Source organism: Abramis brama, assembly GCF_963993115.1.
Source record: "Abramis brama genome assembly, chromosome: 3".
Classification (NCBI taxonomy): domain Eukaryota; kingdom Metazoa; phylum Chordata; class Actinopteri; order Cypriniformes; family Leuciscidae; genus Abramis; species Abramis brama.
In genome coordinates, this window is record NC_139965.1 from 6430748 (window position 1) to 6447075 (window position 16328).

General features: G+C 39.2%; 3 protein-coding genes across 3 annotated transcripts; all 3 read left to right on the top strand.

Moving 5' to 3' along the window:
• Positions 1-11970: 11970 nt before the first annotated feature.
• Positions 11971-13043, top strand: LOC311079189 (histone H1-like). The gene has a single exon (XM_084108402.1). It carries the CDS (start codon positions 11994-11996, stop codon positions 12603-12605), a length of 612 nt encoding a protein of 203 aa, XP_083964528.1. The 5' UTR covers positions 11971-11993; the 3' UTR covers positions 12606-13043.
• Positions 13044-13239: 196 nt separating this feature from the next.
• On the top strand, positions 13240-14079 carry LOC311079197 (histone H2A-like). Its single transcript, XM_084108411.1, has one exon. It carries the CDS (start codon positions 13397-13399, stop codon positions 13781-13783), a length of 387 nt encoding a protein of 128 aa, XP_083964537.1. The 5' UTR covers positions 13240-13396; the 3' UTR covers positions 13784-14079.
• Positions 14080-15039: 960 nt separating this feature from the next.
• Positions 15040-15575, top strand: LOC311079195 (histone H3.2). The gene has a single exon (XM_084108409.1). The coding sequence runs from the start codon at positions 15066-15068 to the stop codon at positions 15474-15476; it is 411 nt and encodes a 136-aa protein (XP_083964535.1). The 5' UTR covers positions 15040-15065; the 3' UTR covers positions 15477-15575.
• The last annotated feature ends 753 nt before the right edge of the window (positions 15576-16328 follow it).

A 16328-nucleotide genomic window follows, 5' to 3' on the forward strand; every position in this document is an offset into this window, starting at 1 on the left:
TCCTACTCACGCTCTCCGTCTCTGCAAGATTCGGAAGGGAATGATTCAGATTTCTCTTGGCACAGCTACTAGAAGACAGACGGGTTGCTCACGTGGTCCGTGTAACGCTTTGCTCGGTTTGAGTCTGCGCGTCAGGAAAGGAAGTGCTAAGAAATCGCTAAAAATGGGCTTCACTTGTCTCAATTGAGATCCAATGAGATGGCTCTGTCCACTTCTTATACTGTCTATGCTTGTGACGCACACACCCCGCCGCCATTTCACACAACACACTATTCACTCATTAACAGCACAAAAATAAACTTAATTTAACAAGTTAATGACTCGAACTAATAGTCAAATATAACATCTCAATGAATAGCCTACTCTTTCACAATTGATTATTTAAACCTGACATGAACACTTATAGTATGGGTGCGATTTGCCGGGGGGGATGCGTGGGATTTCCCTCTTTCTGGTCAATGTATCCCTGCCTCTGCTTAATTATTTGTATCCCCGGTGGGGATAAATTTATCCCCCCCTCAAAGTGATCAGTGCTACTACACTAGTGGCGAGGCGGATCACAAAACTTATCACGGATCCGTGGTTTGATTAAAGTCCTTTTTTTTTAAAAATGCGCTACTTTGACTGGCTCCGCAGCCTCTCTGTAATCACCACTCTGCAGACTTGCTCAATGTCCCGCCCACAGCGCTATATGCAACAAGGTATCACGCTAAAGCGTGTAATACACACGCTGGTCCACTAGCGGATGCGTGTCAATGTCACGCTTTGCCTCCTCAAGGCATGAAAATGACACGCATGAATGAAGGGTGAGTACCAGCAGGGGGCGATCATTTCCTCAATGCCAACAACTCCCCACGGACCAAAGAGAGAAGCGATATTCAATTCAATTCAGTTTATTTGCCAGACTCATGTCCAAAAGCCACGCAAGACAGGACAGATAAAAACAAACAAAACAAACAAGCAAACAAACAATAAGAAATGCAAATGCAATAAGCAAATGCAATAAGCAAATGCAATAATTAAAATACATACAGACATTTCAGCCAATGCACTCTTAGTCTGGATGTGTAGGCTACCTGGAGCAACTCACTAAGGGATTTAAGAGTGCCACCATGATACTGTTGGTAGACTCATCCAGCAACTTAAACATCAAATTTCTTAAAAGTGCTTTCAGTGTGGTTACTCCTACAGATACAAACATCAGACTAGCACTCCTTCCTCTGGGAACCTTGAGTAAAATTCTCATTGCATCATTGTAGGCAACTTGTAGCTTCTGCATGCTGGATTTTTTGTAAGAAGACCACAGATGGGCAGTATAGAGTGGTGTACAGTAAGCTTTGAACAGAGCCACTTTAACTTGAGTAGAACAGTAACTAAACTTACGTGCTATGGTGTTTGCCTGTGCATATAACTTATAACACTGTCTGTATATGTCATCATCATCATTCATATCATCTGCAATACAATAACCAAGGTATTTAATCTTTTTGCAGACCTCAAGACAATTATTGGCTAGCATGAACACAGGAAAATTAAGCCATTTATCCTGTTTCGTTCTGCATATTAAAACAGCACTTTTGCTGGAATTGTATTTTATATCAAATTCCACCCCATAGTCAGAGCATATATTAAGAAGCTCCTGCTGCCCAGCACTACTCGGACTAAAAGTAACAAGGTCATCTGCATACATAAGATGATTCACCAGCATGCCACCAATCATACAGCCAATGTTGCAACCATTAAGTTTCCTTGACAGTTCATCCATATATAAATTAAATAAGACAGGGGACAAGATTCCTCCCTGCCTAACACCATTGGACACTCGATCAAATGCTTTGGAGGCATCAATAAAACACATGAGAATAGTGGAATTTTTAGACTTATACAAATTCACTATTTCCTTAAGAGCATAAATACACATATCTGTGCCATGGTTTGGCTTAAATCCAAACTGATTATCCAAGGAAGAGATATACCCACTCACTCTATCAAGGAGAATTATTTCCATTACCTTGGATAAGATACTGGCCAATGCTATAGGTCTATAATTATCCAGGCAGCCAACTTTTCCAGCTTTGTCCTTAATAACTGGGACAAGCAGAATAGATAACATTGAATCTGGTAGTATGCCATGGATCAACAAACCAGTAAAGTTGATTGCTAGGAGGGAAGCAAGCCTAAGACTGGCATTTTTCAGGTGCTCTGCAGTTATTGAATCCATACCACATGCTTTATTATTAGGTAATTTCCACATGGCATCAAATACCTCATGTGTCAGAATACTTATTGATTCATTACTGATAGCAGGGTCCTCCACATGTGGATCATGTTTTAAACAGTTAAAGAGGGAGCTATACACTGTAAAAACTATTACTGGGATAAACTTAATTTTATTGGTGAAACATTTTTACACTTAAAAATATTGAGTAAATTTTAAAGCTGTGAAATCAATGAAATATAATGTATGAATTGAGTAAATTCAAGTAAAAAATTAAGTAAATCTGAGTAACTGCATCTGGTAGGCTACGTTAACAAATAAAAATGAGTAGAAATAATTTAACATTTAAACATTTAAAAAAACAATATTTATGAGTAATATTAACTGTTTTTATTTATGAGTAATATTAACTTTTTTTAATTGTCTCTAAACCTTTGTAAAATAGTAGCCTATTCCATACAACAACCAGTATAGCCTAAAGCCCTGCATTTCAGCCCGAGCCCGACGGGCCCCGACTTTTTTAAGCCCCTAGGGCCGGGCTTCGGGCCAATTTTCACGTCATAGTTCACATGCGGGCCGGGCCTCGGGCCTTTTTTGGGTTATCCTTCTTTTTATATTTTTAGACATTAATTAAAAAATATATGAGAAGTTGACGTCGACGATAGAAAAACAAACATAGAAAGACATTTAATAACCTCATAACTTTCATAATCTTATAATTACACTGACATATGATTGACACGCACGCACGCACACACACAGAAGGTTTCCCGTCAGCGGAACCAACGATTCACCTCATGTGCAAATAATGGAGAATATTAAGAGAAAAATCGCGAGTGATAGAAGAGAGGACTGGGTTAAAATCTTCCATTGTGGATGCTATTCTTTTTCTCCACGATGCTCTGTAAGAGACTGTTCTAACTTTTCGTTTGATTGGACTTTATTTTCGTTTAAATGTTGAAAACTACTGATGTTTTTCGTTTGATTGGACTTTATTTTCGTTTAACTGTTGGAAACTACTGGAAAAAAGAATGGCCATGTTCTGTGGTGCATTTTTGAGGTAAGATAACCTGCAAGTTTGTTTTTGATTTATTTAATTTAATTTGTTTAGATTGACTATTGCTCATTTCGTTTGCGAGCGCTGTTGTGAGCAGCCTGAGCCTGCCTCAGTATTTCAAAACAATTTACTCACTGTGGTTTAATAAATAAACATTAAACTAACTGTCTGTGTGATATGCTTGAAGTGTTTTATATCTATGGATTTTACTGTAGCTAAGTAAAGTATTAGCGTTGATTTGAGAGGCTAAATTGATCAAACATGTTTTACTCGCTGTTGGCTCGGCTTGCTTGGTCGTCATTTTTTTTTTTTTTTATGCTCCAAACATTTGTCTAAATTAACTTAATAAAGAAATGAAAAGAAAAGAAACATAACTAACAAAACGGACATATTTTAATGGCAGTCTGCCGCTGTAAAAAAAAAAAAAAGGGGTCGGACTCGGGCTGATAATTCTGATGAGCTGTCGGACACGGGTTGGGCTAGGGCCTGAGCGTCTCGGGCCAGGGCCGGACTCGGGCCTAGATTTGAGGCCCGTGCAGGGCTCTAGTATAGCCTACGTTACATGACTTGGCCTTTATTGTCGATGAGTACAGCAATACAGCACACTGTTTTTAACACATACAATATTGCCTACATGTAAACTCATTAAAAAAAACATTTTAGAAGTAAAAATTAAACATTTAAACATTCAGGTAGCCTAATTCAAGTGTAATCAATCGGTCTGTTATCCAATTTCCACCGGATCAGCGCTGGTTCTCGAGCCGGAGATGGACTCGCGCTCTGCGGGTGAACTTTGAACTTCAGACCGCCGTCCTGCGTTTCACTCACAGCCGAAAGATACTGCGAGCGACTGACTCCATAACCTGCCAATAAACAAACAGTGCACAGTTCTGAGGACATTTTATCATCCAAATTAATTATATTATCATTAGGAATAAAGTCGTGCGTTTATGCAAGGCGTTTCAATCACGCGAAAAGACAGGCGCGACTCTCGTTTAGGTGTCGAATTACGCCTCTGTATGTTGTTTTGCATGAAATAAAATGATTTAAAGCACAGTAATGATTTTATAGATAAAAATAAAATATACACAAACCTGAATTTCACAGAGGATTTGCACCAAATCTGCGACGCTGAGAAGAGGACTGTTGTTCTGGACTGGAGAGTTCAAACAGCCCGCGCTCACTCAACCAACCGTCCAGTTGTCCTCACGTCAGAGGGTGGGGGAGGGGTGCTTTGTTTTAATTGAGTAAACTTACTCAATTTCTTAAGAGTGTTAAATATATTAATAATATTGATTTGAATTAAGTAATATTTTTGTTTCTTGAAACAGATCAGTTTAATTCAACATTCTCAAATATTTTTTATAACATTTTTTACAAATATATTAAAGGTATAGCGGAGGATTTTTTACTTCCGGGTGGATCACCTATACTATTGGTCCTCCTAATTGTTAATCATTCTGGTGAATCAATCAAACTTATTCAAAAAGTGCAGAGGGCGGGTCTTATCTAAAATTCGGAAAGATCCTCCACTATACCTTTAAGTATATTATAAAGAAATTATTGGTTTGTAAAATACTAAATCATTTTATTGAAAAAAACTTAAATATATCTGTCAATTTTAGATAAAATTAACTGTTGGATTTTTACTCAATTATTTTGGTATGTTTAACTCAAACAATCAAGTAAACGATTTTATTAAGTTAAAGGTAGTGTAGGTAGGATTGTTATAAAAAACTTTTTTCCAAATTTGTTTAAACTTTTTATATATATCAATGCATAATTAAAATGTAAGTACTCTGATAAAAAGAGTATAAAAATCGAGTGACTCTAGACCGTTTAATCTGTATTAAACACAGCTCATTATTTCCATTCGGGACGAAACAAAGGATTGGCTTAGGCGACTGTCACTCTCTCGCAACCATGGCAACCACCCTTTTGCCACACAGGATCTGCCCATATGCGCGCGCACCCGTTTGATTTGAGGAATTCAAGAGGCACGGAACCTAGGAATAGCAAAACAATGGCAGAGAAAGAGCAATCAAAAATTCACATTACCGGCATATGCAGTTAGCGAAGGCAACAAGGCAAAAAAGGAAGACAGTACTAGAAAAGGTAATGAACAAAAAGTCTTTGAATAAAACGCGTGTCAATATCCTCGGAACAGTTGCACGGCCTCTTGCACGACCTCCTCTGCTTCGCCCTCGACCCCGGACCTGTCCTCGAGCTGACGATGCGCTACTTGTCTCTGGAGTGTAGTCCTCATCAGAGTCAACAATGCTTTCATCATGGAAACTCTTACATGCAGAACACCGTATATGTTATGAATCTTACACGAAATTCATCTTCATCACAGTGTAGATGATGGTAATGGAAAAACGTGTATCATGCAACCTGTTTTTAGCTTTGCCTTATAGATAACTATCTCGTTAGCGAATCAAAAAATATATATTTTAAACTTTACCAATATCAATATGCTAGCTTGATAGTGAGTACTAAAATACATCTTATTTGTTTATCTTCATAATGATAAAGTTAGATTTTTTTTATTACATGTGATTCTGACATGATGTCACTACATGCACTGTGCTCCTTCCTCTCCGCTCGTCTCAGGTAAATAATGCGTCTTCAGCTCAGCGGTCGGCGTCGCGCGTTCATGTGTTTTGGGGGCGTGGCTTTGGAAGGAGCCCAGAAGGGAGGGGGTGGAGTGAATGGAAATAATGAGCTGTCTTTAAAACAGTCGTGAGAGGTCTACAGACACTCGATTTTTATACTTTCTTTTTCAGAGTACTTACATTTTAATTATGTTTTGATATATAAATAAAGTTTAAACAAATTTGGAAAATAAGTTTTTTATAAAAATCCTACCTACAATACCTTTAATAAAGTAAAAAAATTCTGTAATATTTACTAAGCCACAGAATTATTTTTTACAGTGTAGTGCTGTCTCCATATATTTTAGCTACATTATCTTCTCCGGAGACTCCTTCAACAGTACAAGGAAGGGAAGATTTACAGTTATTGAGGGACCTCACCTCCTTCCAAACGTCAGTAATATTGTTTCTCATCATTTTACTGGCCATAGAGTCAGCCCTCATGGCTTGCTCATTTCTAGATATAAAACGAACAGCATACTTATATCTGGCATTGGCAAGCTTTTTATTCTCAAGCTCAGGGCCCTGCCTAGGTCTCCCAGCCAGGGCCCAAAGCTTGTAAGCTTCCCGAGCTTCAGCGTGATATGGTGCTACATGCTCGTTCCATCCTGGTCTAATATTATAGGCCCTGTTTCTCCTGTGTTTTTGAAGAGGTTTACCACCCTCCAACAGAGCAGCCACAACATCATCATACATGGCACATAGATTACTCTTGTGCTCCTCAATCTGACAGTTGACATCCTTATACATAATAGCTTCTCTGGGCAGATAAACATTACTTAGATAATGGTCTGTGTTAGTATAATAAGCCAAAAGATCCTCTTCAGAAAGAGTTGACCAGTCTAATTTAGTACTCACATTACCACTGGTAGCATTGTTGTTGCTGACTGTAGATGGTAATTCTTCAATGTTAATTGTGAGGGCCAAAGGTATATGGTCTGTTATTGTGACCCCATACTTAATACCCATATTCTCTATAGCTGCATGCCCATCAGCTGTACTAACACAATGGCCAAGCCATGATGTTGAGTGCCAGGCTTCACTTATGTATGTATAACTGTCTGCAGGCAACAGTACTCTACTAGATAGAGTGAAGTTATTATCTTCACTGAAGCAGGTCAGATGCTTATCAAATAATGAGTTACTGTCATTGATATCAGCATTCATATCCCCAACAACATATACACTGCAGATGCTATTGTCTTGAATAAAAGCATTTATAAAAGCCAGTCTATTGAGATATTCAACCTCATTCTCACTAGACTCATAAGGAGTATAAACATTTAAAATAACAAAATTATTACATTTATAAGTATATTGTATGCCAATACACCAGTCAACATCAAGACTGATCGGCTTTAGCACAGCATCAAGCTTTTTATCCCAGAGCACAGCCACCCCACCTGGGATTCTGCCTCTGACTATAGCCTTGCTAAGATCAGTCGTTGACTCTCCCACACCAAGAAAGTTTTCATTAAGAGTGTTCAGTTTCTCTAGATCTTGTTTAGCAATAAAAGTCTCTTGCAAACATAAAATGTCACATTCTGCGAGCAAACTGTCCACCACAGAACGTCGAGTTTTATCCCCTGCACTCTGACCCAGGCGCAGGCCACGGCAGTTGTAAGACAGTACCCGAATTGACATTTTCATGCCGACGGGTTAACACCAGAGTGCCCATTTGCCTCCCTTTCGGACGGCACACGACATAAACCAACAACACTGGCCTTGCGTGGCTCATAATAATGCCTTATTAGAGCTCCTTCAGGCCAGAGCTCAGGAGTGTACATTTCACCAATATCGTTACATTCAGCAGTCACTTTAAAAGAGCCAATCCTGCTACGTGCATTATCTATTTTTTGACAGGTGACCACTCTGTTAAGTTTACTTTTAAGATAATCAGCAAGTGTGTCTGCATCAAGTTCTGGAGAAAATTTTGTTGCAAAAACACTCACTATTTTGGTCTTCACAGTTTTAATAGTACTCACGGCTCCAGTGCCGATGATGGAAGCTGGGCCAGATCTTTTACGTCCCGCGGTAGTCGCATGCCCACCCAAAGCTGTAGCAACAGACTTTGTCTTCTGCCGAGCCCGGCCGTTTCTCGCAACTTTACTCCAACTTGGAGAGCCAGTGGAAAACTCTGACCCAGCAGGATCCTTCCCCGTAGCTGCATCCACCGCGACAATCCCATCGCGGCAGCACTGCACCGGTTCAGGGCAGCGCGCAAATGCATTCTCCAAAATTCCCGCGTCGTTCAGGTCGGTCAAAGCCATATTTTTTATTATGGTTCTGTAATTTAAGAAAATCTAACATTGCTGTAGCCTAACGTTATATTTGTGTGTGTGTGGACTGTGGAGCTTTTTAAAGGTGGGGTATGTAAGTCTCTTTTTTGGCCATTTTTTCAAAATCACTTGAAATCCTATTCCTAACCCACTTACAGCCACTGAGTTAGAAGCACTGAAATGAAAATTAAGCAATTTAATCATCTGTGGAACGGGCAGGACTGGAAAAACTCCAGCCAATCATTTCCAAGACCACCTAGAATCATTGGACAGTAAGTGCGTCAATCAAACGGTCGTACCATACCCCCCCCCCCCCCATCCATGTCCATGTTCTTCGAATGGGTGGAGTCAAAGGAAAGAAGGTAGGACCATTTGAGTTGTGTATTTTCAAAATCTGCCGGCCGTTTTGCAAATCACATACCCCACCTTTAATCTATGGTGCTGTTAACGTTACTGTGGTCAATAACGTTAATAGAAATTGATATTAATTGGCTAATTAATTAATCACAGAAAGCTGCAGAGACTGCATGTTAGGTTATATTACGTTTATAAAAAAGTTGTTATGGTCGATGGGAAGTAAATTTAGATAAACCCCGCTGCTTGTTGACGATGATATATGCGCGGATTTCGATCCTGAAATGGATCCGATCCTGATGTTGTAGGCCTAGCAGCTATCTATTCTATAGGATCTATCCACACATAAAAAATGTCAATCCTAAGGTGTTTTTTTTTTTTAAACCAGTCATTTTATTTATTTAGCACAAATTTATTTTATTCAGAAAGTATGCATTAAATTGATTAAACATGACAGTAAATGATTTTACATTGTTACACAAATATATATATATTTCATGTAAATGCTGTCCTAATAATTATGATGCTGAAAACTCAGCTTTGATCACAGGAATAAATTACATTTTAACATATTGTTTTAAATTGCAATAATATTTCACAATATTTGTTTTTACAAAGATTTACTGTATTTTTGATCAAATAAATGCAGCCTTGGTAAGCAGATTAGACTTCTTCCAACATTAAACATCTGACCAACCCCAAACTCTTGAAAACTAGCATGTAACATTTACTATAATTTTGCTAGTTTGTGCAATTAAATTTATTTTGATTGATCGTTAAAGTTCAAATGGATTGTGTTATGTTCTGTAATTGTTGTTAATAAATCTGTCAGAAACGTGCAAAAGTTTTACCTATTGGGGTACAACAGTGGCAATCTTTAAAAAAATTAACAATGGTTTTACTACGGTAACCATACAAATCCAGGAAGCCTTGCTGCAAGAGAATTATGTTTTTGTTTTCCTTTGTCCAACAGCTCCTGTTTTTACCTACCATCCTTCCCTGTTACCGCTACCTGTATCTCTTCATAAGAAAACCAACGGCTCTTTTAAGAGCCACTCCTATACTCCTCTTACTGCCTCTCTCTCACACACTCTCTTTCTTCACACACATTTATCTCTCTCTCTCTCTCTCTCTCTCTCTCTCACACACACTCTCTCTCTCTCAATTTCTTTCTTGTAAAGCTTCACTGTCTTCAAGTAAGTATTGTTACTCTATTCTTTATTTTTCTTTCACCTTACTCTATCTCTCACTGTCCAAAACATTTTTTTAAAATGTAGTTTTTAATTTGCAAAAGGTTTACCTATTGGGGTACAACAACACTGGCAGCCTTTAAAAAAAAATTACAATGGTTTTACTACGGTATAACCATACGCATGACTAACAGGCACATCGAGAGCACAAATCACAAATTATTTTAGAGGTCATAAAAATGTATTCACCTCATATATCAACCCAAAGTGTATTTTTTTTTAAGTAAAAAGTATCGGTATGTTGTAAAGTTTTTCTTTCTTCAAAGCAGACCAGGAGACGTTGGGGTCACGTTCAAACAAAGTTATTGTTTATTGAGCGCGGCTGCGGATTCACACAACAAAATCTAATGTACATAAATTTGCATGGTGTCTTATAGGCATTTTAGGAGGAGGGACTTTTGAAGGTGGAGACAAATTCAAACAAAGCATGTAAATGAGTATACAGGTTAAGGAAATCCGCCCCAGACTCCAGCGTGTTACCAGTCTCAATCCAATCAGCATAACCATTCAAACGCATATGTGCTAATCCAATCAGCCCAACGATTCAACGTCTGGACTGTGGCTCTTGCTCCATGAGCCATTAAAGACAACAGGTTAGCATGATAACATGATCCTTCAGAAATCATTCTAATATGCTGATTTTATGCTAAAAAAACATGAACTATTATTTTCAATGTTGAAAACAGTTGTGTACAATTTTTTTTTCTTCAAAATTCTTTGATGAATACAAAGTTCAAAAGAACAGCATTTATTTCAAATAGAATATTTTCTAACATTATAAATGTCTTTACTGTAACTTTTGATCAGTTTAACTCATCCTTGATGAATAAAAGTATTGATTTATTTTATTTCTTTCCCCCAAAAATAAAATTAAAATTCTTACTGACCCCAAACTTTTGAAGGGTACTGTTTAATGTTACAAAAGCTTTCCATTTCAGATAAATGCTGTGCTTTTGAACTTTCTATTCATCATAGTATCATGAAATAAATTTGTAAAAAACTGTTTTCAACATTGATATAATCATAAATGTTTCTTGAGCATTAAATCATCATATTAGAATGATTTCTGAAGGATCACGTGACACTGAAGACTGCAGTAATGATGCTGAAAATTCAGCTTTGATCACAGGAATAAATTACACTTAACTATATATTCACATAGACAACAGGTGTTTTAAATTGTAATAATATTTCACAATATTACTGCTTTTGTTTGTATTTTTAATCAAATAAATGCAGCCTTGGTGAGCAGAAGATACTTCTTTTAAAAACATAAAAAATCTTACCGATCTAAAACTTTTGACCGGTAGTGTATATATATATAATCCACAAATCCGAGTGGAGACAGATGCAGTGATTTGGTTGAAACTGTAACAAACCAGACGAGACCAGTTAACTCATTGTTAAAAATTGTTGAATTAGCATGTAGTGGTTAAAAGGAAATCATGACCTGTGCTGTCTCTTGCTTTAAATTAGCAATAATTTCCATTCACATGGTTCCCTAAGAGATGAATGGCGAATCAGTAGACACAAATTCTTTATTACAATTAAAATATTTATGTTGTGATATGATGCTGGCCCACATCAACGATTTATTTAACGTGTTTAATGAGATAACATATTGATAATTTGCTGACCGAAGATAAGGGCCACAGACAGAGTCGGAGACTCTTGATGATGTTCGTGTGCTTCAAGCTGCCCTAAACAACAGCTGTATGAAAGCCTCCTAACGCTCATCACTGATGCTGACTTCATTGAAGTCTCTTTTAGACTGTTTTCTAGGCACACAAATTACGCATTCATGCTTTTATCAACTGTTCTATTAAAACTATCCATCAGATTTGAACACGGCTTTCCCCCGCGGCTGATGCTCGCCTTGGATTTGGTCTGACGAAGGCAAAAGTAACGTTTCCTCTTCGCGTTTTTTAGTCTCTAATGAAAGCCCAGAACCTCTGCTTGGTGTTCACTTAGATTTGATTGTGACAAACTATTTAACAGCTCCAATTTTGCCCCAAATGTAAGAGAAGAAAACACAAGCGTCAGCGAGCAGCACACACCGAGCGGGGCAGGTTGAGTCTACGAGGTTCTCATGTGTCATTTAAGACCGCAGCGCCGCTCGAGCGCTATTCATTCATCGCTGAAACCAGACAGAGTTTATCAGATCCGATCAGAGAGAGAGAGATGGCAGAAACCGCCCCAGCCCCCGCTGCTGCCGCCCCGGCCAAAGCGCCCAAGAAGAAGTCCGCTGTGAAAGCCAAGAAAGCAGGTCCAGGCGTCGGCGAGCTCATCGTCAAGGCTGTGTCCGCATCCAAGGAGAGGAGCGGTGTGTCCCTCGCCGCCCTGAAGAAAGCGCTCGCTGCCGGGGGATACGATGTGGAGAAGAACAACTCCCGCGTCAAGATCGCCATCAAGAGCCTGGTGACTAAAGGCACCCTGGTTCAGGTCAAAGGGACCGGCGCCTCAGGCTCCTTCAAACTCAACAAGCAGAAAGCCGAGACCAAGAAGAAGCCAGCCAAGAAAGCGGCTCCTAAAGCCAAGAAACCCGCTGCTGCTAAGAAGCCCAAAGCTGCAGCAGCGAAGAAGCCCGCCGCTAAGAAATCCCCGAAGAAGGTGAAGAAACCCGCCGCTAAAAAGGCGACGAAGAGCCCGAAGAAGGCCAAGAAACCAGCGACTCCTAAGAAAGCAGCCAAGAGCCCAAAAAAGGCAAAGGCAGCCAAACCCAAAACGGCGAAGCCTAAAGCAGCAAAACCTAAAGCCGCCAAGCCTAAAAAGGCAGCTCCCAAGAAGAAATAAATCTAACGTTACTGTTTGTTCTTAAACGGCTCTTTTCAGAGCCAACCACTGACTCCGAGTAAAGAGCAAAACTCATGTTTTTGAATGATTTGTTAATTCTGGAATCAAATAGCCAAATATGTGACTCAACAAATTTAGGATTGGTAAAACTCAAGTAAATAATTTTTATTCGCAAGAAATTGATTAAAAATTGGCAAAAAGCTTGTTAGATTTCAAAGCTAACAGTTCTCACAGTACGACTCAAGGATGTTGATTAACAGTATTATAATTTATACACAAACCATAATGCTGGAGAACCGTGGCAATTCAAACAACCAACAATAATGGCAGTGATATTAATTATAATATTACATTAATGGTAATAATACTCTACACAGTATCAGATCTGGTCAATGTGAACAAGTATAGTGTGTGAAATGTGTAGCACTTTTGGTAGGAACAGCGTATAATATCCATTGTTGTACTTTTTCTATCAAACATTTCAGTGATTCAATCTCTGGATACATTACGTTTATCTCTGTAAAGCTGTTTTGAAACAATCTACATTGTTAAAAGCGCTATATAAATGAGGATGACTTCACTTGATTTAATCTCTTCTGTCTAGTCAATACATGTGATCGTTCCAAAAAGGGGGTTGGGCTTTTGAGGGAAGTTCAGTGATTGGTTTAAAACTTATCACAGTGTTAACCAATGGGCGACTGGCACTCTCGTTTAAAGCTAGTATGAGCCGACACTGATCTTCATTCTGTTATCTTCGTCAGGGTATTCTGTTTTAGTTTCTGATTTTAATAATGAGTGGAAGAGGTAAAACCGGGGGAAAGGCTCGCGCTAAGGCCAAGAGTCGCTCTTCCAGGGCGGGACTGCAGTTCCCCGTCGGCCGTGTTCACAGGCTTCTCCGCAAAGGCAACTATGCCCAGCGCGTCGGTGCCGGAGCTCCGGTGTATTTGGCCGCTGTGCTCGAGTATCTGACCGCTGAGATCCTGGAGTTGGCTGGAAACGCCGCTCGGGACAACAAGAAGACCCGCATCATCCCTCGACACCTGCAGCTGGCGGTGCGCAATGACGAGGAGCTGAACAAGCTTCTGGGTGGCGTGACCATCGCTCAGGGTGGTGTGTTGCCCAACATTCAGGCCGTGCTGCTGCCCAAGAAGACCGAGAAGCCCGCGAAGGCCAAGTAGACTGACCGAAGCTTCTCTTCAGACCAAAGGCTCTTTTAAGAGCCACACAATTCCCCAAGAAAGAGTGATTTCATTTACCCGATTTTATTTGCTTTTCTATTAAAAACCCTTCGATAAAACAACTAATAGTTAAAGAATGCATATGAATGGACTTTTATGAATGGTAACCATACATAGTTATTGTACAATGCTGGCATAAAAAAAAAATACAATTTGACTAGAAATACACATGGTCCCCAAATATATATATATCTCCAAGCATTTTCTAACTAACCACTACACATTGTGATGGTTTAAAGGAGAACTCGGTAACTCTAGCGAACTCTAGTCACTTCTTTGCTGATTTTCCCTTTTGTTGTCGCATGTTTTCCCCACGAGCTCCCCCTACAGCTGTGGTGGGGCGTATATTTCACAACACAGTCGTAAAAAACTCACTTGCGGCGGCCTCCTCCCCCTCTCTACCGCTGCTCATGTGCGTTTGTTATGATCGGAGCAAGCCAACTGTATCGCATGGAGCTATGTCTACCGAGGTGGGTAATCTGGTAATACATCATACATGCGTGTGTGTTTATGTCGAATTGCCGTAAAGCAATTTGTGTTTCGCGCTCGTTCTCGTTCTAGTTCTCGCTTCTCACGAGACTTCCAATTTCTATCTTGCCGGGACGGTAGTGAACAAGTTGCAAGGTTGGTTTTCCGCCTGGGAACGCTGGGGGGAGCGGGGAAAGTCACCAACATCACCAGAACAGGTTGTTTAACCATCCAAATGATTTCTAGACAGTTTTATTAAGTTAAAAAAGTTACCAAGTTCTCCTTTAATGAGGGCGTTATGAAAATGTAGTTTTATTGGCATTGCTAAAAATATTTAAGCTGATATATTGATAAAAAATAAATGTAATATATATCGTGATGAAATAAGTATCTGTACTTGTTTTTTTACTATATTTTTTCCACAAGTCAAACTGAACGTCCAATTAGTTTTTAAGAAACATTAAAAATCACCTATTTTGGTTTACAAATTTAAAACTGATTTCGCCTCATTTATTTTTGTGGATACACAGAAAAAGCAAAGTACGTTTGGGCGGGAACCACAAACTGACGTCACTTGTTTGAAAACAGCCATTGGCCAACTGTCATTTACAGACGTCAAACAATAACCAATCGAATGCCTCTGAAGCAAAGCCATCCAATGAGCGCATGGCAGCCCTGGGCTTAAATACGCGCTGTGTTCGACAGACTGCACTACTCAGTTTTGATTAAATCATTATCTGAACACTTTTAAATAATGGCAAGAACTAAGCAGACCGCTCGTAAGTCCACCGGAGGAAAAGCCCCGAGGAAGCAGCTGGCCACTAAAGCCGCCCGTAAGAGCGCTCCGGCTACCGGTGGTGTTAAGAAGCCTCATCGCTACAGGCCCGGTACCGTGGCGCTGAGAGAGATCCGCCGGTACCAGAAATCCACTGAACTGCTGATTCGCAAACTGCCCTTCCAGCGCCTGGTGAGAGAAATCGCTCAAGATTTCAAGACGGATCTGCGCTTCCAGAGCTCGGCTGTCATGGCCCTGCAGGAGGCGAGCGAGGCTTATTTGGTGGGTCTGTTCGAGGACACCAACTTGTGCGCCATCCACGCCAAGAGAGTCACCATCATGCCCAAAGACATCCAGCTAGCCCGTCGCATCCGCGGAGAGCGCGCTTAAACCCCCAGCAGTCACACAAACCCACAGGCTCTTTTAAGAGCCACCTCATTAACTCAATGAAAGATGATTTCCATATGGTGTTTTGAAATCGGAATTTCATATGCTACGGTGGTCTTATAAAATTATATTTTTATGTATTACTTAAATCTAAAAGCAAACGTAAGGAAATAAACGGTGGTTTTAGTGTTATGCTACTATAGTTAATGTTTACATGTACGGTCATTAACTCTCATCCTCTCCTTACCTGTAACAAATCCTTTCCTCGCAGGTCAAAATGACTGAAACCCTATAGTTTAAGTATCTGTGTGTGTGTGTGTGTGTGTATATATATATATATATATATATATATATAATGTGTGTTAAATTATATAGTTATTAATAATATTCCTTAAATTCTACTTATTTCCACTAGTATCAAGCATCAAAAGATTGACCTTTTTTTATTTATTTATTTTTTATTCAAGAAATGTTTTACAATAGTGCAAACATACATTTCTTAGAAATATAGAACAAATTAAGTCAATTTTGCATAATCACAGGACACAAAAAGGAAATAAAAAAAACAAAATAAATAATACAAAAAAAACCAAAAACAAAACAGCAAAGATATGAATCATGGTACATGAAAGATCTCAAAATATTTTTTCAGAAAAGACGTACATTTTCTATTATCAGTTGTTCTTAGTGATTTAATTAAATATTTTACTTCACAAAAGAAATACATCAAAAGACTGACCTCGACTTGGTAATGCGTAACTGGTGACGTTTACTAGAACCGCCCATGAATGTGGTTTCAACTAGGTCCGCTAGCTGACTATAAACTCTTATCCAGTGGTATCGGTAGTTGTGAGT

Coding starts and splice junctions, on each gene's coding strand:
- LOC311079189 (XM_084108402.1), top strand. CDS start 11,994: ATGGCAGAAACCGCCCCAGCCCCCGCTGCTGCCGCCCCGGCCAAAGCG.
- LOC311079197 (XM_084108411.1), top strand. CDS start 13,397: ATGAGTGGAAGAGGTAAAACCGGGGGAAAGGCTCGCGCTAAGGCCAAG.
- LOC311079195 (XM_084108409.1), top strand. CDS start 15,066: ATGGCAAGAACTAAGCAGACCGCTCGTAAGTCCACCGGAGGAAAAGCC.